Below are 25713 nucleotides of genomic sequence, written 5' to 3'. Positions count from 1 at the left end.
CCGTCCCGGCTGACGTCAGCCCCCGAGCTTGTCTCAGAAAAGCAGGCCTGTGTGACACGCGGTCCCCGGGTGAGCTCATCCCACGGCCCATCTGGGGGACACTGTGCAGCCCGCTCGGCTTGCCTCTGGGGTCACGAGACAGAAAAGACACTGAGACCAAGTCGGGGGGCAGGGGAAGGGTCTCAGCATCCAACCATCCTGCTGGCGCCCTTGGGGAAGGCCTTCAGCCTGCGAACCCAGGCCCAGCGAGAATCCTGCTGAGCTGCCTTAGCGGGGGGACGGGGGGGGCGCGCGGGGACTCCCCAACCCTTGATATATGCCCAAGCTCCTCGGCCTCCGCCTCTGTCTAGGCCCCAGGCCTGCCTTCAGCAAGGGGTCCCCCTCCGGCTCTCCTCTTGATAATTTTCCATCCACCCATTTCCCCGACTCCCAGCACCTTGGCTATAAATCCCCCGCACCATCCTTGTAGAATTCGGCCTGATCCCTCTCCCCGACTGCCATGAACTGAATAACGTCTTCCTTCCAAGGTTTTGACAAGTATGTGAACAACCTTTCTTTATCAAGGTTAGGAATGAATAAGCCACAGGTGGGGGGGTGGCGGGGGGAGAGGTTCGTCAAAATGATAAAACTAAGTGCAGCTCAAAGGAGACCTGCCCGCACCCCAGGCAATAAACGCGTAAAGAAACGGCTGGGAGCTGGGTGCCCGGTCTCAGTGTTGATGCAATTTTTTTTTTTAAACAAGCAGCAATGAGCTACGAAGAAGGCCCCCTGCAGAAGGAGGGCGGGGACGACTGGCCGTGACCTGCTGTTCCTCCAGGTCTGGGGCCACAGGACGCCTTTATTCTACGGTCACTGTGATTTGAATGGTGAATGGGTCCGGGATTTCCCACGGAATGGGTGAGAAGGTTGGCCATGCCTTCCTCTAAAGCTTTCTTTACCGGCGCTTTGGCGACACCCCTGGCCGGGAAAGAAGCCTCAGGAGCAGCCGGTGGCCTCCACACCCCCTCATCAGCCTGCAGGGGTTAGGGGTAGGGGTGGTGGGAAACCCTGAGACTTGCCTGCCCACCCCACCCTGGGCTAAGGGCCTTTCAGGACGGGCTTGAAGCAACCACAGACCACACGCTACTGGGACCCACACGTCCACCAGTCCTGGGTCCTGCTCTTGAATAGGGTCCCTGTGGGGAGAGCCCGCCGGCCCCGACCCTCGGCCCCACTGGGAGGCGGGGCTCCCTAACAGCAGGAAAGCTCACTGAGCCGCCTGCGCCCCGGGACAGGGCGCGGTCCCCGAGTGCCTGTCTGGCGCCCCGGGCCCCGGGCGGCACGCTCCTCTTCTTACCTTGCAGGTACATCTCCTCGCCTTCTGCGAACATCCGGCCGCACCGGACACACAGCGCGCACAGAGGGTGGTAGTGCTTCTCCCCCGCCTGGAAGAAGCACAGAGAGCGGGGTGTCTGCCGGGGAAGAAGCACAGGGAGCGGGGTGTCTGCCGGGGACGGGGGCTCGGAGCAGCAGCAGCAGCTGAGCCACAGCCACCGCCCCCTCCACCACCGACGCAGGTGCTCAGGTGACCGGCCGTGCGGGGAGAGTCCACAGCCGTGGGGATGGGTCGGGGCCGTGACGCTCCAGGCTGCCCAGGGTGTGTGTGTGTGGACGTGCCCCTGTCCACTGGGGGCCAGGCCTGGGAGCAGAGACCCGCCTCCAGAAGCAGCCACTTCTCCTGTCTCCACCACCGCCAGGAGGCAGAGAGGGGCCAGGTCCCCAAACCTCTGTATCTCGGAGCAGAGGGGACACCAAACTAACGTTACTTCCCCAGGGGGAGGGACAGGACAGGCGGGGTGAAAACGACGGGTCATTTTCGTATCTCTGTATTGCTCACTTTTCTCCATGAGTGTTTTACTGTTTTTATTGTTCTCAAAATTCATCCAACTTCATTAAAATAGCAAAATTATCAAAACAAAGGACACTGGCAAGTTTGACTTATTTCTACATGAAAGTGAAAGTTGCTCAGTCACGTCCGACTCTCTGCGACCCCGTGGACTATACAGTCCATGGAATTCTCCAGGCCAGAATACTGGAGTGGGTAGCCTTTCCCTTCTCCAGGGGATCTTCCCAACCCAGGGATCGAACCCAGGTCTCTCGCATTGCAGGCAGATTCTTTACTAGCTGAGCCACACCTGGGATTATTTCTACACGGTTCCAAAAAAATCACCCCAAAATACTGTCTTCAGCATGATGGCACAGTGACTATTTCCCAACCCGCAGGTGGGGCAGCCCGCTGCTAAATGTGGACACGACCCCCGCTCACTGTCTGCTGAGATGTGAAGGTTAATCACCTCTCCATGATGAGTCAGGAACACTCGCTCCTGCACCAGTTAAGTGTCAAGGTGAAAGGTCATTACAAGCATCTCACTTTCCTGCCCCTTCCTCACTGGTAACTTTGGTGTCAACCAGGTAATCCTTGAGTTTCGGGGGAAAAGTTGAAAGTGAAAGCTGCTCAGTCGTATCCAACTCTTCAGGCCAGAACACTGGAGTGGGTGGCCATTCCCTTCTCCCAGGGATCTTCCCAAACCAGCAACTGAACCCAGGTCTCCTGCATTGCAGGCGGATTCTTTACCAGCTGAGCCACAAGACAAGCCTGAGTATCAGGGAAGAAATATCCAAAACAGACTCCTCTCCTGCCTGGGGCCAGAGATGCCAGTCCATGCGGCCCATCGTCTCCAGGCCAAGGGCTGTTTCCCCCCTGGGGCCACTCAGAACGTTCCCAAATGCCTCTCCAATGCCACCTCCTCTTGGAAGCCGCCCCTGATTGCTCCCTTGCTCGGGGTCCCCCACAGCCCCATGGTCACAGGCTTTGACAATTCATTCGGAAACTCTTCCCCACCAGACAGTGAGCCTCCGAGGGCAGGACTGGCATGGGGCCACTGCAGGAACCCCTGGTCGCAGGGATCCATCTGGGGAGCAGGTCACGAGGCAGCACTGGGCCCAACGGAACGAGGGTGAAGCTGCCATTTCGGTGAAAACGCCACGTGCTCAGAGCAGCTCCTACCCCGAGGTGAAAGTGGAGGGGTGGGAACAGCCCTGGCTTTAAGTGGAAACCACCTGTTACCAGGTCTCCGCTGTCAACTGAGGACTCACACGCTCTAAACACCGTGACCTCTGACCTGTCCTCACGCCTTCCCCAGGCAGGCACCCCCTTCACTCTCGGCGGCGGGCAGAGGGGACAACCCACCCACATGACGTCAGACAGCAGAAATTCTGCAACAGCCACTTGGGGGCCTATATGGCGTATCCGCAAGGCACGCCCACACCGAGGCAGGTGGAAAGAGAAAGCCGCGGGGACAGTTTCGAAGACGACAGGCTTGAAACCCCAGCCAGACCAAGGAGAATTAAGGCTGAGTGGAGAGACAGCCCCGTGGCCACCATGTGGAGCTGGCCCCGCGTCTACCCAATTCCCTCCATTCGGAAAGCTGAGACTGAAACTCTGATACTCTGGCCACCTGATGCGAAGAGCTGACTCACCGGAAAAGATCCTGATGCTGGGCAAGATGGAAGGCGGGAGGAGAAGGGGACGACAGAGGATGAGATGGTTGGATGGCATCACCGACTCGATGGACTTGAGTTTGAGTAAACTCTGGGAGTTGGTGATGGACAAGCAGGCCTGGCGTGCTGCCATCCATGGGGTTGCAAAGAGTCGGACACGACTGAGCTGAACTGAACTGATTTGGAAAGCACCACCCAGCCCAGCCCCTGGCAGACGACCTCACCCCCGGCTCCAAAAACAGCAGCAACCAGGATGCTGTTTGTTTCAGCAAGGAGCAAGGGGATGCCCCTTCACACGCTAACGGGTCTTCATCCCTGGGACAGCCTAGGACGTAGGTGACTAGCCTCGTTTTCATCAGGGCGCAGAGAGGTAGAGGAAGCTGAACAAGGTCACACAGCAGGAGGGGCAGAGCCAGGAGTCTGGTCCTGTGACCCCTGCCCTGAGCTGGGCGGTCCCTGACTCTGCGGCGTGCACCCCATGCTCACACGCACCTCCCCTCAACAACCCCGCTCCCTGAGCAATCAACACGGAGGCCTCAGACAGACCCAAGGCCTCGGACACCACACTGCAGAGCAGATGCCATACGTAGAATCAGGGTGGTGGCTGGGGCCCCAGGCGGCGTCTGGGATGCTGGGCGTGTGTCCTCCTGGTCGGGGTGCTGGTGGCCTGGGTGTGCCCAGTAGGTGAGATTCATGGATTCTGCTGTGTGTTACATGCCAATCAAGAGTTTTCCCACAAAAGTATAAAACCACAGAAGAAAACCTCAGGGGTACATTTTGCTGACCCCAGACTTGGCAATGGACTCCCGGGTAGGACGTGCAGAGCACAAGAGGCAACAATACGGGAGGCAAATTGGACCTGGTAAAGGTTAGAAACGTGTGTGTGTCAAAGGACGTTATGAAGAAAGTGCAGAGATAAACTGCAGATGGGAGAAGATATCTGCAAATCATAGATCTGATAGGGGCTGAGGATCCAGAATATATGAAGAATCCTTACGGCTCGACAACAAAAAAATAAGGGCTCAGTTAAAAGACGTGTAAACGACGTGAAATGACATTTTTTTCCAAAGAAGATACAGCAACAGCCAAGAAGCGAGTCAAAGATGCTCATCACCACTGTCATTAATGAAAGGCAAATCCAAATGCCAACAAGATCCTGCCTCACACCCACCGGTGAAAGGGAACATGTGAGTTACTCAGGTGTGTCCGACTCTTTGAGACCCCACGGACGGTAGCCTGCCAGGCTCCTCTGTCCGTGGGATTCTCCAGGCAAGAATACTGGAGTGGGTAGCCGTTCCCTTGTCCAGGCGATCTTCCTGACCCAGGGATCGACCAAGTCTCCCACATTGCAGGCAGATTCTTTACCACTGGGGTCACCAGGTCTAATTTAAATAAAACAAAATGGAAAATAACCAGTGCTGGTGAGGATGTGGAGAAATTGGAGTCCTTGCACATTGGTGGTGGGAATACAAGATGGTGCAGCTGCTGGGAAAATGGTGGCAGTGACTCCAAAAGGTAAACATAAAACTACCCTATAATCCAGCGATTCCACTCCTCCGTACCTAGGAAAAATGAAGAGAACAAGAGAAATAAAAGCACACGGCCACCCAAAAACCTGCACATAAATCTGCACAGAAGCATCACCGCCAAGAGCCAGAAGGTAGAACCAGCCCACAGGGGCGTCAACGGGCGAGTGTGATAAACACGACGGAGGACTGTTCATAGATCTACCCATAAAAAGAAGCCAAGTCTCCACACTTGGGGCCCCTGTGGTGTTTTATAAGGACATTAGTGTCTTTATGGAGAAGGCAATGGCACCCCACTCCAGTACTCTTGCCTGGAAAATCCCTTGGATGGAGGAGCCTGGTGGGCTGCAGTCCATGGGGTCGCTAAAAGTCAGACATGACGGAGCGACTTCCCTCTCAGTTTTCACTTTCATGCATTGGAGAAGGAAATGGGAACCCACTCGTGTTCTTGCCTGGAGAATCCCAGGGACGGGGGAGCCTGGTGGGCTGCCGTCTCTGGGGTCGCACAGAGTCGGACACGACTGAAGAGACTTAGCAGCAGTAGCAGCAGCAGCAGTGTCTTTATAAGATGAGGCATCAGCATTTTCTGCTATGGGGGAACACAGGGAGAAGGCGACCATCTCCAAGCCAGGAACCCAAAGGGCAGGTACCTGGAACTCGGAATTCCAGCCTCCAGAAATGTGAGAAATGAGTGTCTATTGTTTGAGCCTAGCGTTCATAGCATAGCAGCCCAGGCTGACTAAGACAGGCTCATAAGGTCAAACACAGTCACGTCTTCACGCTTTCCATCAGTCCCCGTGGCTGCTCAGTACTGTCTTGGTGTGGCCACGCTAGCCGGGGCATTCGCCGTCATCGGAACATGGCTGCACCCCCCTGCTCCATCGCCCCCCTCCCAATACTGTCCAAGAAAGGCCTCAGCTGTCAGCCCCTGGGGGTCACTGTGCCGCCGACCCCCCAGCCCCCACCCCCGGCAGGCAGCACAAGCCCCTTAAACCCAGGTGGGACTCAGGGTGGCCCAGATTACCAAGGGGATCAAAAGCCCATGAGACTCTGTAGCGTGTGCCTTCACAATGATGCTGCGTGCCTTCCGACAAGTGGCTGTCGTCTTTAATCAGGCAGAACAAGGCTCATTAGGAGCGCAGCCTCCTGGGGCACTGAGCGGGCTCTGCTCCTCCTCGACCCCCAGGCAGAGGGGAGGGCTCCAAGCGCTCCAAGCGCATTGGGCTAGGCTGGTACCACGGAGAAATGGCAGAGCCTCTGGGTCCCCAGCCCCCTCCCCTACCTGCCGAGAGGAGCAGGCCAGCCCTCCCAGCTCCCTCCTCCATGTGGGGAGCACAGAGGCTGGGCCTCCCGCAGCCCATCAGAGGCAGGCACCTCCTGCTCCTCCCAGATACCTCCACGGCCTCTTCCATCTCAGGAGAGCCGGCCTGGCCTCCGCCTACTTTCTGAGGCCTCCCCTGGGTGCCCCGCCCCGCAGGGCCAGCCCTGTAGGGAACACGTTCCCCCCCAGCCCAGGTTGGCCAGCTCCCTGTGGCTGCTCCTGGCACATCCCCAGATTTGAAGCTAATTTAGTCTCCTTTGCGAATGACCAGAACCGGATCCAGATCTTAAAAGATCTAATCAGAGCACGCAGATCAAATGACATTTACCGAGAAGCTCATCAAAAACCTTTAGCAAGAAGCATGTGGCGGGGGTGGGTGGGGGCAGGGTGAAGGAGCCCACACAGAGGGCTCTGCCACCCCAGACCCGCCCAAGGAGATTTCACCCCAAAAAGAAGAGCCTGGCTGTGTGCCATGTCAGCAAAGACCCTCCCCAGAGCCCCTGACTCAGCCTGGACCCACGGCTGATGCTACTGGCCTCGGACAGGCTCGTGCTGGGCTCAGGGGCTCAGGGAAGCATGTCGAGGCTGGCGTGGCCCCCTGGCCCTGCCCCTCTTTCACCCCCACTCGATCTGGGGAGACTGCTCCAGGACAGAGCCGCGTCACCTCGTCCTCTGCTGTCCCCAGGCCCTAGAGCAGAGCCGCACACAGAGGGGGTATCTCATAAAGACATTCGGAATGGGGAAACAGCATCCACCCTTCGTGCATAACAGGGTCCTAGGCGACAGGGGGATTCTGGTCAGAGTGTGGGAGCAGAGAGATAACACACTCCACCTCCAGACACCTCAGCTATCAAGGCTCTGAGAAGTCCTGCAGTGAGGACATTGGCCCAAGGTCCTTGCAAGGCTTCCCCAACCCAGATGCCTGGGAACATGGTGACGTTGATGGCTGAAGACAAGGAGTGGAGACGCTGCTCCTTGCTGGTGCTGAGCGGGGACGCGGCGTCAGGCTGCAGGCAAGTCAGCGTGTGCCTGCACGGGGTCTCCATGTGTGTGTCTGCGGTGTCCACGTGTATCTGTTTGCGCATCTATCTGTGTGTGTCTGCGTGCTGGTGTATATCTCTGTGTGAGTATTATGAGTGTGTATGTCTGTGTCTATGTGATCTGTGTGTGCGTGCGTATATCTGTGTCTTCGTGTGTCTATATGTATATCTGTTTGTGTATCTGTCTGTGTGCCTATGTGTGTATCTGAGTGTGTGTGTCTGTGTGTGTCTATGTGTATGTCTGTGTGTGTGTGTCTGTGTGTATCTGAGTGTGTGTATGTGTGTCTCTGTGGGTGTGTGTGGACACAATGAGCAAGGATGACATTTAAATGCTAACAGTAGTTTTTTTTCTGGGTGATGACATTCATTACGGATGCTTTTTGGTTTATTTTATGACAAGTGTTCCTTCTGAGCATGTTTTTAAAATAAACACATTCTTTAAACTTTAAAAAGAGAGAGAGAGAGAAGCTAGGGCCTGGAGAAGTTGACTTCACTTTCATTAAATTTTAAAAAGAGAGAGAAAAGTTGACTTCAACTCTGTCCTTAGGAAATGCTTTTATTTGTCCAGAGTCGGGGCTTGCTTTCTCTCTGTGATAAAAGTCCTGCCGGCTTATAAGGGTGAAAAGGAAAGTGCTGGAAAGGAGAGGGGAGAACAAATCTGCCAGCTCTGGAGTCATGGAGATGGTCCACTTGAAATGGAGAAACATTCAGGTGACCAGCCCCGCACCCCTCAGGGGGCCTCCAGGAAGAGGAACTCCTACCACGGTCACCCTGGGAGCCCAGCCCCCAGGCCAGGGTGGGACAGTGCTCAGGAAGGGTCTGCAAGGTGAGTGGAGGGTAGAGGAAGGAGGAGTAGGAGGAAGGGAAGCAGAGAGGAAGCAATAAAGGAACGAGGGGATTAATTAGTGGTTCCAGAGGGACCTTGGGCTTCTCGTTACCACGGAGACAGCCAGGCTGCAGGAGGCAGGTAGGACCAAGGTTAAGGAGGGTGGGGCTGAGCAAGAAGTCCCCGCACCCCCCACCCCCCAATTCCCACCTGTTCCTGCTAATACCAGTGAGAACAAGAGGAGAAGGTGGTGATGGGGGCACCGAGCCAGGGACACTCCCTCACTGGGCACCTCCCCTCCGGACCAGACGCTGGTTGGTCTTCTCAGAGCCCTGTCCCCTGGCCACGCACCACCAGCCCACTTTCCAGCTTGCTCCACAGAGCAACTACATCCCCGGGAGGCAGCCCTGCAACAGGGCTGCTCCCACGCTCCAGGGGGCCAGCCAGCCAGCCAGCCGGCGACTGGGTGGGGGCTTGTGTCAGCCCTTCCCGGGTCCCCTGTGGACCCAGTGTGGAGCGGGCTCATGGGGACAGACACCCCAGACACGCAGGATGCAGGCAAACACGGGGTAGCGGATGCTGAGTATTTAGCGCGGCTGAGGGAGTCAAAGGCACATTTTGCGGGCGGGCAGGCGCCTGCATGAGATGGCTCCGGGCCCGGGCACGCAGACGCGGCAGACTTCTGCAGGCGGGGAAGGGGCCCGGAGCTGCTCTCCTACTCGGGCTCTGGAGAAGAGAGCCTCTTGGGAGGCAAGTCGGCAGGGTGGGGGGTGGTGGCAGGTGCCTCAAGGGTCTCACCCCTGCTGATCAGCCTGGCTCCCAGCAAGCCCACCCACCCTCTGCCAGCACGGCCTCCCCACCGGCCCAGGGAGCTTCCTACCTGCATGTAGTCCTGGCACCAGAGCCCAGTCCAAGCAGTCGCCCCACCCCCACCCCCGCCTTCCCAAGGCCCCTCTCCAGCACCCCTCCGGGGACAGGCCAGCAGGAACGGACACCCTCACCCTCCAGCCGGCAGTCTGGATCCTTCTCGTCCTGTTTGCAGGTCCTGTCCCCGGCCGGCCACCTGCCGCCCCCCCCACCGCCCCCCAGTAAGAGCCCTCCGCCTGGCCAGCCAGGTAGCCGGCAGGCTCTGGGCCGAGCCCAGGCAGCGCCGCCGCGGTGACGGCCGCCCCCCTTCTGCGGAGCCGGCTGCGGAGCCGGCTCGCGGAGAATGCTCTGAGCCGCGCGGGGCCCCGCCGAGGACTCAGCCACCACCGCGCCGGAGCTCACCCGCAGGGGTGAAAACAAAGCATTAATCTTCCCGGGAGGTTCTTGCACCCTCCACCGCAGACCTGCCTTCCTCCTGCTCCTCACGGTCAAGGCGGACCAGGGCACGCCCCACTCACAGTGCCCAAACCCGGAGCCTGTGCTGGGCCCAGCATCAAATATCAATCAGGGAGCTAACAGGCAGACGGAGCAGGCAGACGGGTCCCTCCCTGCCGTCCGAACCCAATCCATCAGGGGAGACCCCTCACCTCACCCGCTACCCCCGGGGGCCACCACCGAGCTGGGGGGACGTCCTGCAGGGTCCCCCGAGGAGATGCTGGCTCGCTCTGAGGATGGGGGCCGCTCCGCAGGCACACGGCAGGTTCAGGACTGGGAGAGGCAGGGCAGCCACAGGGTCCGGGTCAGGAGCATCCCACCCACACACCTGCAGCAGCGACCCACAGGCCACAGAGCCCGAGAGGCCCCCACTCAGGGCATCGGGTGGCACCGAAGCAGCACAGCACCCACCAGCGACTCCACGGGGAGAGAGGCCGGGGGGCGGGCAAGAACAGGCACTGGACGGGGGGCCTGGCTGGGCAGCCTGGGTTCAGGTGGGCTCGGCCCCCCGTGGGGGTGGCCGCTGGCCTAGCACGTGTTCTCCCGGACACAGAGACGGGCCTGGGGGAGGTGAGCAGAGCATGCCCTGGGGAGGGAGGTGGGGGTGCTGGATAGGGGCAGGTCAGCATCCCATGGAGACACTTGACTGTGAAGTAGAGGGGGGGACAGCAGAGGGGGATGGGAGCTGTTCATGGAGCCACTGAGGGGATGCCTTGTGAGAGAGGAGGTGGGGACCCCCAGGGAGGAAGGGGGACTGCAGGGCAGGGTCAGGCCTCAGAGGCAGGGATGGGGGGGAAGATGCCTTGTGAGAGGGGAGGTGGGCCCCCCAGGGAGGAAGGGGGACTTGCAGGGTCAGGCCCCAGAGGAGGCAGGGTGGAAGTTGGGGGGAGGACGGCTTGTGAGAGGGGAGGTCTGGGCCCCCAGGGAGGCAGGGTGGGTTCAGACCAAGAATAGGTGAGAGGGTGTGAGCGGGAGGAGGGACAGAGCCTTGACCAGGAAGCTTCGCAGATAGCCCTGAGTGACCTTGGACTCCCTCTCGTTAACTCTCAGTAAATCTCAGACAAGGGAGGTTGTGGCTGGCAGGCTGGGGTGGGGCGGGGAGCAGCCCCCAGGAGGAAGGAGCTCGGAAGCTCTGGAACAGTCTTTGGAGCCCTGCGGCAGGTAGGGCCCTGGTGGGGGAATTCTCCAGAATCCTCGGTCCTGCAGCTGGGTTGGGTGGGAGGGGAGCTGACTGCCCAGAGCAGGATCTGCAGCAAAGGGCTGGGTGAGGAGAGAGGCCCAGGACGAGGGGCGCCAGGTAAGGTGTCATGGTGGGGTGCGGGGGAGGGATGCAGCGTTCGTCCACGTTCAGAGGATGTGGGTACGGACACTCAGCCTGCTCACCACCCAAGAAGACACAAGACGTCTGGCAGACCGGACGGCAACCATCTCATCATGTGACCATCTGCGCAACTGCGTCAGAAAAACACGAAGACCCCAGAGCAGAAGCAGGCAAGTCTGATGCAAGGTAACTGCAGTGCAAGAACTCTGATTGACTGACCCCAGTGTTTAAACAGGCAACGCTGATGAAAGGGAACTGAAATTCAAGGAGAACTCTGATTGGTTAAAAATGACAAAATTCAGCACCTCTAGGGGTGGGAGGGGGGCATACGACAGCAAGGTTCACATCCTCACTTGGCGCAGGATTTCATGGAGATTACACCCAGGGTGGGAGGTCAGAATAAACTTTTTGGAAAGCACTTTATAACTTTCAAGAACCCTGAAAACGATCACAGTTGTTGGCTCGGTTTCGACACGTCCGTGAACTAACCTTCAGGAAAACTAGAAAGACAATAAAAAAAGATGCTCATCTCAGTGTTATTTATCATAGCCAAAGGGTGGAAAGCCGTGCTGTGTCCAACACGAGAGATCAGCTCACACATTTCTGGTCTAGTCCTGTGATGAGACACGGTGCAATACGGAAGCGCGCTCATGAAGGAGGCACCTGTGAGACAGATGCCGTCAGAGGACAGCAGGGCGTACATCTCCATCTACAGGAAACGCCCAGAAGTGGAAACTCTACAGAGACCACTAGTAGACTGGCGCTGCCACGGGCTTGGGGTGTGGGGGAGGAACAGCTATGGGGTACAGGCTCACTTTTAAAACCCCCAAGACTCAGATTCCCATCTAGATCCCAAAGGGCTGAACCAGGATCGGACAGCTGAGAGTGTGGCAGGGAAGGCTTCCTGGAGGAGGCGGCACTCACTGAGCAGAGCCTGGACTGTGTCCTCTGGCAGAGCTGGGAGGAAGAGGGAGGGAGAGGCTCAGGGGCGTGGATTCCTGCACAAAGGAATCCTTTCGGATCCTCTTGGTTAAGTCCCAGCGGGGCAGGCAGGTGCCAGGGCCCAGAGCAGGACTTAGAGCAGCGGAACCTGCGGGGTCGGGTCCCGAGCCCCGCCTCCAAGCTGGCCTCCTCACCTCCAGCACGTGTCCCGTGATGTACTTCTCACAGCCGTCACAGCGGATCCCAAACTTGGTATGATAGTCGGCCTCGCAGTAGGGCAGCCCATCCCTGCAATAGAGCCGGCAGTCAGGACGGGCGGGGGCACCCTGAGGACCCCCAAGGCCCGACAGTCCTCACTAAGGAGAGGGGCACTCAGATCCCCAGTCCCAGTGGTCACCTAACCTGCCTGGGCCTCAGCTTCCTGTCTGTGAAGTAGGGGTCGTAAGAGCATGGTCTGTGTATGACAAGGGATGACCAGCGCCTGGCACTCGGCGGGCACCTGCCAGCTGCTGGCTGAGGCCATTGTCACTGTCACCATCATTGCCAACCAGGACGGCGCCCTTGGCCCGGGCCCGGTCCATCAGGAGTCGGGTGTGGAGGTGGCTTGCACAGTGGGTGGTGATGGAGGCATCTGGTACTCTGGCCCATCTCCCCCAGCACTGCTGGTGTGTTGCCATGTCATCAGTTTGGTCTGGATTTCTGCTCAGCTGCCAACAGAAGGGAAGGTTTCTCAAGCTGTCAGCAGAAGGAGCTGATGGCACCCTCTTTTCCTCGAAGCTCGGGACCTTGTCTGGGTCCCACGGACGCTGGCAGGAGTAGACAGGCATGGAGTGGGGTCCTGGTGCTTCTCGCAGTCCCACTGAGAAAGCACTCCTTCCTTGCACAGGCGATGGAATATGTCAATTGAGCCCCTAGGGTCCACCTTCGAATGTCCTGACCTCAGGGCCCCGATCACAGCCCCTCAAAAAGGCTGTACATGCAGCAAACACAGGAGGTTCAAAGAAAACGTCTCCATGGCAACCCCAAGGCCCCTCCTCCTGAGTTCCGGAGGCTGCTAAATAACACGCACGCTGTGTGGGTGAGCTGCTGCACTCTGGGGACTGGGAAGCATTTTATTTTAAGTGCTCGGTCCCCAAGGCCGCCTTTGCATGTCACTCACTCCTTCTCCTTACTCTGAAACAGGAAGCAGAAACTCACCCAGCCTGACCCAGCCTGGACAGAGACTCATATTGGTTTCCCTGGCAACGCTTGACTTTGAGATAACTGTAGGTCCAAATGCGTTTGTAAGAAGCGATACAGAGGAACCCGGAGAGCCTTCCCCAGGGTTCCCCAAAGCTCACACACCTTAAAGAATCAGCGGACAAGGTCCGCCAGGAAACTGACGCGTGTGCATGCAGTGACCGGATCCCCGGCGCACACGCACCTCACGGACAGTGCACGCATGTACACGTGTGTGCGCTTCGTTCTCTGCACTTTTATTGCAGGAATTTTTTTTTTATCCCAATCAATTCCTGTGATGGTTCTGTTTCCCCAGAGCATCAAGAACCAGCACAGCCATTGATAGAAGTTGTCCCAAACGCCCCTGACTGGCAGGAGACAGCCGCTCTGCCCTCAGAGAAGCTGCTCCGTGAGCTCACTCCACGACCCTTCCTTCCCCTGTGCTGCCGGGAGGCTTGCCGTCCCTGGGGTCTCTGGGGATTCTAATGCAGCCCCCTCCTGGCCAACTAGCAGGGGCTCGGACCCTGATCTGTACAAGCTCCCTCCCCACGCACCCCAAACCAGCCACCCCTGTATCCTGAGCACCCGTCAGGGACCACACATCAGCACTACAGCAGAGGACAGCTGCACCCATGACCCCTGAGCCTGTCAGCCCTCCCTGGCTCTGTGGCCAGCAGCCTCGGGTGACCTCCACTTTGTGCTCGTCGGGGATCCGGGCACCAGCGAGGGCGGCAGGTCCCACAGGGAGGGCGACACCCAGGGACGGCGCTTGCCCCTAGGTCAAGGGCGGGAGCCCTAACGCCACGGCTCATTGAACAGAAATGAGCGTCTCTGTGTCAGGGAAGCCAGGCTGGTGGGGGGGCAGGACAAGGGTTTTGGGACAGACAGGCCAAGTCCTGGCGTCCTGGCGGGGCTCGCCTTGCAGACTTGGGGTGGAGGCTGAGGCCAAGAGCGCCGGTTGGACACAGGAGGAGCCCCGCCCCTTCTACACCGCAGGTGGGCCTGCCCCGCCTACTCACTTGCTGATGTACTCCGCGTTCAGCTGTTTGCCGCAGGTCTTGCACTTGAAACAGCCCAGGTGCCAGTGTTTGTCCAAGGCCACCAAGGACTGGCCATTCTTGATCTCGGCTCCGCAGCCCCCACAACCTGGAAGAAAGAACGTAGCACAGACGTCATCCTCCCGGGCGAGGGGCGCGGGGCTGCGGGTGCCCGCAGCACTGGGACGTGAGGCCCACGCCACGAGGGCAGGGACAGCGGGCAGGACAGAGGGGAGCGTCCAGCATTGAAGGAGGACGCTATTACACAACAGCCGATGTGACCATGTGGAAAACAAACCCTGAAGCTCATTCCTGCATGCATTGAGCGCTGACTGCATGCAGTCCGGGCCGTGAGCCAGGGATACCTGGATGAACCGATGGAGGCCCTGCCTCCCAGAGATGGGCTTCCAGGCCTCGGCAAGCAGATGTGGACTCGGACAGAGGCCCCTCGCACTGGGGGCTGTCCTGAGAGGGAGGGTCCCTGGGCCGCAGGGTGCCGTGATGGCAGGAGCTCTGGTGGCCCCTCTGCCCTCCTCTGTGGGCGGGTGAACTCTAACCCTAACCGTGCCCCCTTAGGAAAGGTGCAGAGATAGAGAGGTCAGAGGCCCCCATGCCTGACCTCCAAGTGCTCGCCTGCCGTAACGCCCCTTCCAGGAAGCCCTCCAGCCTGGCCTCTGAGCTTCTTCTGTGCCACATCTCGGATGCCGGACACTCTGACCTCCTCCTGCACTCCGGGTCTGGGTCCCAGCCCAGGTTGGAACCAGGCCCCTGGCAGTGCCTTGGTCCCCAGGTGACTGGTGCTTTCCCACCCACGGCCCCCAGCCTGCTTTGGGCTCCTGGCCGGCCCTCCGCTCTGCACTCCAGCCATGCCCATCCCTGATCAAGCCACCCTGGGCCCTCACCTAGCAGGTGACCCCGGGTACACGCACACTCTCTGCCAGTCTCAACCAAGGCCATTTTGCTTCCCCGGGCTTTGGGCAACATCTGGAGACAATTCTGACCATCCCAGCTGGGTGGGGAGGGGTGCTCCTGGAGCCTGGAGGCCAGGGATGCTCTGCACACCCTCCAGCACACAGGTCACCCCCGCAGCAACGAATCATCAGGCCCCAAATGTCAACAGTGCCCAAGTCAAGAAAGCCTGCTTGGAGCCTCCGTTCGGGTCTCCCCAAGTGGGCAACACAAAAGAGCCTCCTGGACTGTGCCAGGCAGACCTGGGAAGAGGCAGACCACTGGCAGTGGCTGGAAACACGGACCTTGGAACCAGGCTGCCGGCCAAGCTGTGTGACAGTGACCAAGTTGCTTCACCTCTCTGTGCCCGCTAAAACAGGGATGCACTTCATGGGGACGGTAAAGGAACCGGCCTCACATGGCTGTCAGGGGGTGAAGAAGATTAACGGAGGCCTGTGGGCTGGAAGATGCGCTTGATAGACGAATAAGCGCATGTGAACACTGGAGTTACCCCTGCTACTGCTGAGAGGAAGCCCACGTCTCCTCTCTGCCTCTGGCCGCATCAGCAGCGCGCCCTCCCCCAGGGCAGGGTCTGAGGCTCAGCCCAACATGCCACCTGCAGCTGCCGGGGAACGTCCCCCTAACCCCAGCCTCCTCACTCATCCCCCCTGAATTCGGGGTGCAGCCTCATTAACAGTGAGCTGTGAACACGGAGGGCAGAGCAAGCTGCAAGGCCCGTTGTCATGGAGACGCAATCATCCTTTTCTGAAAACATCTGGAGCTCAGCATGGGTTCGCACTGCTTTGCCAGTAATGGTGGAACCTTGTGTGAGGAAGCCAGTCGACAACTGCTGTCAATGCCGGGATGTCCTTGAGGGAGTGCGCCCCACAGCCCAGGGCAGAGGTGGGGCAGAGGTCACCTCGAAGGTCTCGCTCTTGCAACCTGGGCCTGGCTCGGCCATCACAGCAGCAGGATGGGCCTGGGTCCCTTCCCCAGCATGACCTTCTAGAATCTTCCAGACAGTTTCCTCGTTTCCCTTCAAGTGCCCCCTCCTCTGCCAGGCCTGATCATGGGTTCAAGGCCCGGCCCTGTCACTAACAGGGTGCATGAGACCCAGGACGGGCCGGGGGCCTCTGAGCCCCAGCTAGGGTCTTGGGGCGGGAGTGGGGTGAAGCCCACTGTCCCCTCAGATCTAACTGGGTCAGGGAGCTCTGGGTCAAATCAGAGAGTGACCTTTGATAAGGAACCCACTGGGTTCTAATTCTTAAAAGTGCCTGAGAAATTATGGGCTCGACCTGGGATTTCTCCAAGGAACTGGACTGAGTGGGAGGAGCTGTGAGCAGCCACTGGGAAAGATAAAACATGTTCAAGTGCATCTGTCTAGTCAAGGCTATGGCTTTTCCGGCAGTCATGTATGGATGTGAGAGTTGGACTATAAAAAGTGCTGAGGGCCGAAGAATCGATGCTTTTGAACTGTGGTGTTGGAGAAGACTCTTGAGAGTCCCTTGGACTGCAAGGAGATCCAACCAGTCCATCCTAAAGGAGATCAGTCCTGAATATTCATTGGAAGGACTGATGCTGAAGCTGAAATCCAACACTTTGGCCACCTGATGCAAAGACCTGACTGATTGGAAAAGACCCTGATGCTAGGAAAGATTGAAGCCGGGAGGAGAAGGGGACGACAGAGGATGAAATGGTTCGATGGCATCACCAACTAAATGGACATGAGCTTGAGTAAACTCCGAGAGTTTGTGATGGACAGGGAGGCCTAGAGTGCTGTAGTCCATGGGGCGCAAAGAGTCAGACACGACTGAGCAACTGGACTGAACTGAACTGAAGTGCATCCCACCCTCCCCCAGGCCATGACTGCAATGCGGTGGGGGTGGGGCAGGAGGGATGTTGGTTCCGGGCACCCTACAAGGCAGATGCATCCCACAAGGCAGCCGCTGCACCCCATAAGGCAGCTGGCGGGCCTGCTCCTCCCCTGGGGCCTGGTCCCCGCCTCATCTTTCCATGTTACCCCCTTATCGAACCTCACAGCCGCACCACGGGAGAGGTTCACCCCATTTCCAGAAAGGGGAACTGAGGCTCTGGCCCCATCACCCACCCCTGAGCACGTGAACAGAGCAAAGTCACGCAGGCAGAAGACACGGAGGAGCCTAGGGCCTCTGCCCGGGTAGTGAAGACCCAGCCCGCCTGTAGCTCCTCACCAGCACACACCCAGCAGAGGCCCCGGTGCCAGGGCCCCACCCGCTCCTGCCCCTCTCCCCACCCCCTGCCTCTCGTGGCCTCCAGGTCCTCGATCCGAGGGCGACCCCAGGTTCAGGGTGTGACCCCATCCTGGCTGGAACCACGGGGGCTCCTCACCTCAGACAGAGCTGCCCCATCCAAGGCCCCAGGTTCCCACCTCCTGGCTCCCCCCCGCCAGACTGCCCCTCCAGGCCACCACCCATACCCACTACTAACCCCACATCTATCCTCAAGGCCCAGAGCGGGGATACCGCTCACCCAGGGCACACAGGTGGTGAGAGGCGGGGTCCATTCCATGCAGCCTGGCCTCAGAGCTGCCCCTCAACTGGCGTGGCGCTGGGCCTCTGTGAGCCAAGCCAGGGGTGGTCCACACACCCTTCCAGAACACAGGTCACCCCCACAGCTTAGAAGAATCAGGCCACAAAAGTCAACAATGCCCAAGTCAAGAAAGCCTGCTCAGAGCCTTGGTTCCGGTCTCCGTACATGGGCAAAGCAAAGGAGCCTCCTGGACCATCCCAGGAGGCTGTGACCAGCTCCAACCAGCCACCAGTTCAGAGCTGGAGACTCAGAGGGCAGCCTGTAAAAGGGGCACCTGGCTGGGAGAAAAGGGGGCCCTCTGGGAGGACACCCTCTCCTAGGCACTGGGACAGGCAGCCCAGGGTGCAGCATCGTGGAGGCTCAGGCAAGAAGGGAGGTGGTGGACACCCAGGGGGAGGGGCGCATCCCTGCCCAGGGAAGCCTTGGCGCCCAGCCAGAAGCATGGATCCTGTTACTAAGCAACAGACTCAGAGAGCGGGGGAGGGAGGTGCAGGGCCCTGGGACTGAGCGAGACTCCCACGGGAGGAGCCAGTCACTCTTACTTCCCCTGGGGAAGGCAGCACCCAAAGGTGGCCACCTGCAGCTGTCCACCCTAGGCAGGAAGGACCAGGGGGCAGGAAGGGACTGGCAGCAGGAAGGACCAGGGGGCAGGAAGGATGGGGGGCAGGAAGGATGGAGGGGGGGGCAGGAAGGACGGTGGGGGGCAGGAAGGACTGGGGGCAGGAAGGACCAGGGGGCAGGAAGGATGGGGGGCAGGAAGGATGGAGGGGGGGCAGGAAGGACGGTGGGGGGCAGGAAGGACTGGGGGCAGGAAGGACCAGGGGGCAGGAAGGATGGGGGGCAGGAAGGATGGAGGGGGGGGCAGGAAGGACGGTGGGGGGCAGGAAGGACGGGGGGCAGGAAGGACCAGGGGGCAGGAAGGACGGGGGGCAGGAAGGACGGGGGGGCAGGAAGGACCAGGGGGCAGGAAGGACAGGAGCCAGGAAGGATGGGGGGCAGGAAGGACCAGGGGGCAGGAAGGACGGGGGCAGGAAGGACAGGAGCCAGGAAGGACCAGGGGGCAGGAAGGACCAGGGGGCAGGAAGGACGGGAGGGCAGGAAAGACCATGGGGCAAGAAGGACGGGGCTGGCGGGGGCAGGAAGAGGCCAGGAAGGCAGGAAGGACAGGAGGGCAGGAAAGACCAGGGGGCAGGAAGGACGGGGGATGCAGGAAGGGGCCGAGGGGGCAGGAAGGGACTGGGCCCCTCCCCTAGGGTGCCCCCCCGCCACCCCCTGCAGGGCAGACCGCTCCTCAGGCTCACACTCCCAGTGCTCCCAACCCACGTGGGCACACTCTCCCTCAGTAGCCATCTTTGGCTCCCTACTGCCTCCAGGATGCAGTTGGAGCCCTCTGGTATGGCTTTGCCACCTGATTTTGGTCTCTTTGGAGTCACTTCCACCCCCTGCCCCCACACAGAAGCCCCCTTGTCCACTCACATGGGGGTGGCGGCTGCCCCCAGCTTATGCAGTACCCTCACCTCAATGCCTACTTCCTGAAGCCTGTGCTTCAAGTTTCAGATCAAACAGTATCTCAGAAAAAGCCTCTGTTCATAGCAGGGCAGGCTCCCCTCTTTGGAGTTTAACGGGCTTGGCTCAAACCTCAGCCCCACCTGTCCCTCGCTGGACACTGGGCACCCAGCACATCTGGCCCTCCCCGCCAGGCTCAGGGAACGTATGCTCCTGGAGAAGGAGGGAGGAACCCCTGCCCTTAGGCTGCTCTGGGGACAAAAGGAGGCAGGAGCTGGGATGTGTAGACGTCCACACAGAAGCCACGAGCTGGTGATGGACATTCAGTGCTTTCCAGGAACAAAAATGCAGCTGAAGCTCCAATACTTTGGCCACCTGATGCAAAGAGCCGACTCACTGGAAAATACCCTGATGCTGGGAAAGACTGAAGGCAGGAGGAGAAGGGGACGACAGAGGATGAGATGGTTGGATGGCATCACCGACTCAATGGACATGAGTTTGAGTGAACTCTGGGAGACAGTGAAGGACAGGGGAGCCTGGCGTGCTGTGGTCCGTGGGGTCTCAGAGAGTCGGACATGACTGAGCGACTGAACAACAAGGCACAGAAATGGTTCTAAGCTGCAGATTATCACTGTGGGCTGGGAGCAGGGGCAGCTTATATTATTAGACCAGCCAGGGGTCAAGCAAGCATTTGTTTTTGAAAACACAAATTTGATATTTTAAAATAAATTTCCATTTGGACAGGGCAGCCTTTCTGCCCATGGCATTTTTTTAAAAATCTCAAAAAGAAGTCTCAGACAATGAGTTTGTGGTTGGACAGGCTTCCCTTTTCACTCTAGCTGCCAGGATGCTCTGGACAAACTGTTCAAACTAATCCCTGCCTTTTGAATTCTGCTGTAGTTTTTTTTGTTTTTGTTTTTGTTTTGCTACTTCAGATTAAATGATAATAGGATTGTTTGTTGGAGCACATCCTCAAATTCTTTAATCAATCCAGACCTCAGCCGCAGAGAAAGCTGTGACTGGAGACCTCTCCCAGCAGACCCCAAAGCCACAGCCTCACCAGTGGGGCCTGCTGTGAGCTTGCCTCCCCGAGGATGAAGGCTTCACCTCACTTATCAGATAAAATTCTTACCAGCCCCTGAAGCCAACATTTGGCTCCCAGAAGGGTATGCGGCCTTCTCTGTGCAGATTTCAGTGTCAGGGACACGGTGGGCTGGTGGGGAGGGGACTGTGAGCAAGGGGCTGGCTCTGGGGGTCAGTACAAACCCCTCCTCTGTCTCAGGACATATGGCCCTGGCCCTGGGGACACTGCAGGGACCCTGAATGCAGTGTGGGCTCTGAACACCCCGTTTCTGCAGTGGGAGCTTGTGGGAGCCGTCCCGGAGCGCTGGGCTCCCTCCCCACCCCTCTGTCCCATCTTTGGTCCCAGAACAGCCACCCAGGCCGTGAGGCCAGCACCTCTGTGCCCCCGCCCTGCTCTCACTCTGTCCCATGCCCACAGGCTCCTGACAACCCCTTTCTCCATTAAGCATGTATTGAGCACCCACTGCATACATGCCTTGGCTCAGCTCCCAGGGGATGGAGCAGTTATCAGAGAGCCACAGACCACAGGAGCCCAGAGGGCACCGCTCCCCTCATGGCCCTCCCTACGGCTTCTGGGTGCTGTGGAATGAACGGTGGGAGCTGTGAATGAGTGTGGGTGCTAGAGGAAGAGGACCAGAGGAGGCCGGAAGGCTTCCTGGAAGAGGGGGCGTAGAGCCAGGCTGAAAGCGGAAGGGCACGCGGGGGCCAGCGGTGGGGGCGTCACAGGCTGAGCCAAGGCTCGGAGGCGGGAGCGCCCCAGAGACCCCTGGCCCCGGCTCCCTGCGGCACATTTAACGGCAGTTATCCGTTCCCACTGCTTCCACTTTGGGTCCCAGTGCCGTCAGCCCCCTCCCGGCACCGCAGAGACCGCCCCCCCAGCCCCGCCTCGCCCACTTACTCCAGAGGCCCTGGCACAGGGGCACGCTGCTGCCCGCTGACTTGGGCAGGGAGCACTTCTGGCACATGCATTCCTTGCCGTTGAAGGTCACTCGGTCCCCCGGCGGGAAGGGTGACCTGAAATAAAACAGCGCGTTACCAGCCAGGACCCCCTACCCAGCTCTTCTCCTGGGGGAGCACCAGCCTTGGACACCACGCGCCGCCTCCCCCGGAGACCAGGCCCGGGACGCAGGGCCTCCCCATGCAGGCGCCGCCGCGGCCCCTCCAGGCGACTTCAGACTGGTCACTGGACGGCCTGGCTGCAGTCTCCTCATCACACCAGCAGGCGGAACCACAGGGCCGTGGGGAGGGCAGGCAGGGGCCGGCTGGCGCTTACGCACGGTGGCCAGCCACCGATCCACTGGGCAGTCTAGGCTGTGGGCCTCCCGCATCCAACCCCGCCTCCTCTGACCACCCGGGACGCTGCTCACTTCAGCACTCAAGGCAACAATGCCATGTACTGAACTACTGCTGCCAGCCAGGCTCCATGACAGACTCTTAGTTCCCGCCTCCTCTAACAGCTGTTTAACGAGCTTGTCCACGTGGGTCTCCATTTTCCTCTATCCGTGAGAAAACTGAAGTTCAGAGAAGGCGGTTAACTCTCCCAAGGACACACAGCTGCTGCCTTTCAGAGCCAGAGTCAAACCTAGGCCTGTCTGGGGCCAGCTCTGTGTGGTGTGCCTTCCTGCCTGGGTCCTGCAGAAAGCTCGGCCGCTAGGAGCGTGCAAAACCGCACGTTGGGTTTCTGTCTTTATTTTAAAGTCTGGGATTTTGTTCATTGTGGTCCAGGACCCGAAGGCAGCGCTACACGATTCTCCCGCACTCTCGTTCTGCACGGCGCTCTCCCCTCGGCCACGCTGGTCTGGCTGCAGCTCTGTCTCTTGTCTCGCTCTCTCCTAACCCAGGGAGGACGCCATACCCTCCTTGGCTCAACAAACAGCCTGTGGGCAGAATCTGGGTGGTCACCGGGGTCCCGGCATTCGACTCCTCTGTTAGTCCTGGGCCTGTGCCCCAGTATCTCCCAAAACAACTGTTTTGTCTATTTTTTTTGTTTTTGGTTTGTTTTCTAGTTGTTTATAGTGGATGGATAACTCCAGGCCCGGTGACTCCAGAACCACAGAGCTGTCAGCTGTTATTTTTAAAAGGGTGGATCACAGAGGTGACCCTTCAAACCCGCGGTGATTACGTCTCTAAGCTACGCACAGAGAAATCAAACATGCAGATCACCCTTGGGGAAACTCGACCCAGACAGGCTGCCATGACACACAGTGGCCCTCCGTTAGAAATGCCCCTTGTCATCCTGGCTTCCCGGCTCAGCACCTTCCCCCGCCCTTGACAAAGCTCCCATTTTCGTCTGGAGCAGAGGCTGTAACTATAGAAAACAGCTTCAGGAACAGCGCTCCAAAAAGTCCCCTTGCAGCTGGGTGGGGTGAGACAGAGAACAGAGAGAAAACAAACCCGGAGGTTTTCAGTCTTTGTTTTCTAGAAATGGAACATTCTCCTGAAAGCGATGTATCTGGGGCTGCACAGGGAGGGGGAGAGAAGAGGAGGGGGAGGGAGGGGGCGGCCTGCTGACTCCTCTCTGAGCCCCAGAGGTGCAGGGCAGAGAGGGGAGTGGGTGCGGCCCTGTGGCTGAGGGTGAGCCCCTCAGTCTGCCTCCAGGGACGACTCACTGCCCACCTGCTCCGTGCCAGGCTCTGGGCACCAGAGAGGAGTCTGATCCAGCCCCTGCCCATGGGCACTCGCATTGGGCAGCTCCAGGACACGGTGCCCAGCGGGGTTGTGGGGCCAGGATGGCAGCGGGCCCATGAGGAGAGAGGGAGGGCAGAGGCCCCGGGGGAGGCCAGTCTAGCCGCGGCCCCATGTCGCTGGACGCTGTGCCCTGCAGGGTCCGGCTAAGGCGGCTCCAGTCACCAGTGCCAGCCCGGGGCCTGGCCCCGCGGAGGCGCTGAGAAACGCCTGCACAGGTGACCGAGTGAGCAAAGGAGCGCAGGGACTGGAACACACCATGACGCTCCTCTCAGCCGGGCTGGCGGCTCACACTTCCTCGTGGAGCCCATGGGGGCGGCGTGGAGCAGTGACAGGCAGGGGGGAAGCAGGGACCCCAGCACGGAGGCCTTGGTGGAACACCGGGCACACGAATTCTGGGCCCGAGCGGGGCAGAAGCTGGGCAGAGTTTGGAACAGGAGGAGCCTGGGAAGACGCCTGTGCTGCCTGGTGGACTGTGGCACCCACAGACCAGGGGCGGGGGCCACGGGTGGGCTGCTCCCGGACAGCAGAGGAGAGGGGAGTGGCAGTGGGTGGGCTCGTAGGGGCTGAAGCGAGGGCATCGTGGCACCAACGTGAGGCGGCAGATGGGACAGGACCCGGCCAAGGGGGCCGCGGAGGCTGGGGCGGGGGAAGGGAAGAGTGCCCTAGAAGCCATCGGCAGCCACAGGCTGGCAGCCTCGGCACCTCTGCGTCCCTGGGAGAGGGCTCAGTCCTGTGTGGCAAGGAGCGGGGGGCCGCAGGGCGTGGGGCTGGACAGAGGTGTGCCTCCGTGCAGGGTCAGGGTCCGTCTGCCACGCTTGGCCCTGAGCCAGTGGGAGAAAGGGAGGGGGAGGGAGGGGGGAGGAAAGGAAGACGGAGGAGGGAGGCAAGGAAGCGGGAGGGGGATGAGGGAGGAGGGAGGAGGGGGAGCGAGGGGAGGAGGGGGAGGAGAGAGGAAAGGAAGAGGGAGGCCTGCCCGCTCACCGGCAGACAGCGCACACGAAGCAGTCGGGGTGGTAGGTCTTGCCCAGAGCCGACACCACCTCGCCCTCGATGAAGCGGTCGCAGCTGAAGCAGCGGGTCCCGTACAGCCTCTGGTAGTCCTGCGTGCAGATGTACTCGCCCTGCCGCACGAAGAAGCCGCCCTCGGCCAGGTCACAGCCGCACTCTGGGGACACACAGGCGGAGCCGAGTTAGCAGGCAACCACCAGCTCCCGGGTCCTGATGGGGCACACGCAGGCCTCGGGGGGAACTCGGGGTGGCCCGCTGAACCCCTGGGACGTCAGCTTGGGCCCCTCAGCCTGGAGCTGAGTGGACCTCCTAGTGGAAGCCTCTAGAAAGGGACACTGGCCCAGGAAGAGAAGGAGGCCGTGCTGGGGGGCCAGTCCAGGGTCTCCCTGCCTCCTTGAGCCCCAGGGGTGAAGTGGAGATGCCCACGAGCCCCCAGCCCCTCCAGCTGTGCTGTCCCCAGCACAGAAATACCAGATGGGGGAGGCGATCAGTACCTGGGCACCTGCTATGTGCTAGGCCCTGTTCTGGATGGGAAGATCCCATAAGGACAAATGATCACCCCCAGACCACAGCGAGGCTTCCTGACTCCCCACACCCGTCTCCCCCAGTGTGGATGAGGCCAGAGCCCCTGCAGGAGGGAGACAGGCCAGGCACGCAGGCACTGACCCTAACACACACCTCCTGCCCTGGGAGGACTGGGTGAGGGGGACTTGCCGAGTGGAGGAGGGGGCGCCTTCCCCCAGGACAGGCCCCAGGGCACGTGGGAGCCAGGCTTGGTTCCCGAGGCAGCAGCCTTCACGCCCCTCCCTGCAGAGGACCAGCCTGCCATCTGGTCTGTCTGGGGTCTTCAAGCGTCGCAGCCCCTAAGCCAGGGTCTTGAAAAACTCTGCAGCCCATCTTCGAATTAATGCTTAAGTGTTTTCATCAAAACATCAACCGAGGGAGCCTCCCTAGTGGTCCAGCAGCTGAGACTCACTACACCCAGGGAAAGGGGCCTGGGTCTGTGCCCTGCCCAGGGCGCTAGACCCCACACCCACAGCTAAGAGTTCCCACGCTGCAACAGCCAAATACACAAACAAACGTTTAAAGATTAACTGATTGCGGAGGATATCATTTCTGGGAAATTCTAAGAATGGGCAACTTCAGTCGATTGGAGATGCCAAAGCAAGACCATGGACCTCTGTTTAAAAACCCAGAGCCAGGCTCTCAGTAAAAGCAGGCATTCGTCCCCCTTCTGCCTGGAAAGCCAATTTCTATCCCTCCCCCACAGAACCGTCTGCAAGAGAGGCGCTTCTGAGATGGAAAACGCCAATGGTTCCACAAGAAAAACCCCACAGTCCACATGGAACTCAATTTATCAGAAATTTCTTATGGTCATGCTGTGTGCGTGCGTGCTAAGTCATTTCAGTCCTGTCTGACTCTTTGCGATCCCATGGACTATAGCCTGCCAGGCTTTTCTGTCCATAGGATTCTCCAGGCATGAATACTGAAGTGGGTTGCCATGCTCTCTTCCAGGGGATCTTCCTGATCCAGGGATCAAGCCAGCATCTTTTGCATCTCCTGCATTGGCAGGCAGGTTCTTTACCACTAGCGCCACCTGGGAAGCCTTTTCTTATGGTCAGTTCAGCTGAGTCACTCAGTCCTGTCCAACTCTTTGTGACCCCATGGACTGCAGCATGCCAGGCTTCCCTATACATCACCAACTCCCAGAGCTTGCTCAAACTCATGTCCATAGGGTCAGTGATGCCATCCAACCATCTCATCCTCTGTCGTCCCCTT

General features: G+C 59.4%; 1 protein-coding gene across 1 annotated transcript in view; it reads right to left on the bottom strand.

The window, feature by feature from the left end:
- The window catches only part of ABLIM2 (actin binding LIM protein family member 2), a 170008-nt gene that overhangs the window by 83186 nt on the left and 61109 nt on the right, over positions 1-25713 (bottom strand). The window contains 5 exon segments of the mRNA XM_086407439.1: positions 1337-1424; positions 12073-12166; positions 14116-14242; positions 21137-21252; positions 23908-24091. Coding sequence (XP_086263565.1) covers positions 1337-1424; positions 12073-12166; positions 14116-14242; positions 21137-21252; positions 23908-24091 — 609 coding nt within the window.

The sequence above is a fragment of the Bos grunniens genome, chromosome 6 (assembly GCF_055505025.1).
Source record: "Bos grunniens cultivar Pamir isolate PY7600 chromosome 6, Bosgru_T2T1.0, whole genome shotgun sequence".
Lineage (NCBI taxonomy): Eukaryota > Metazoa > Chordata > Mammalia > Artiodactyla > Bovidae > Bos > Bos grunniens.
The sequence above is the reverse complement of the archived record's forward strand: the minus strand, read 5'-3'. Positions and strand labels throughout refer to the sequence as shown.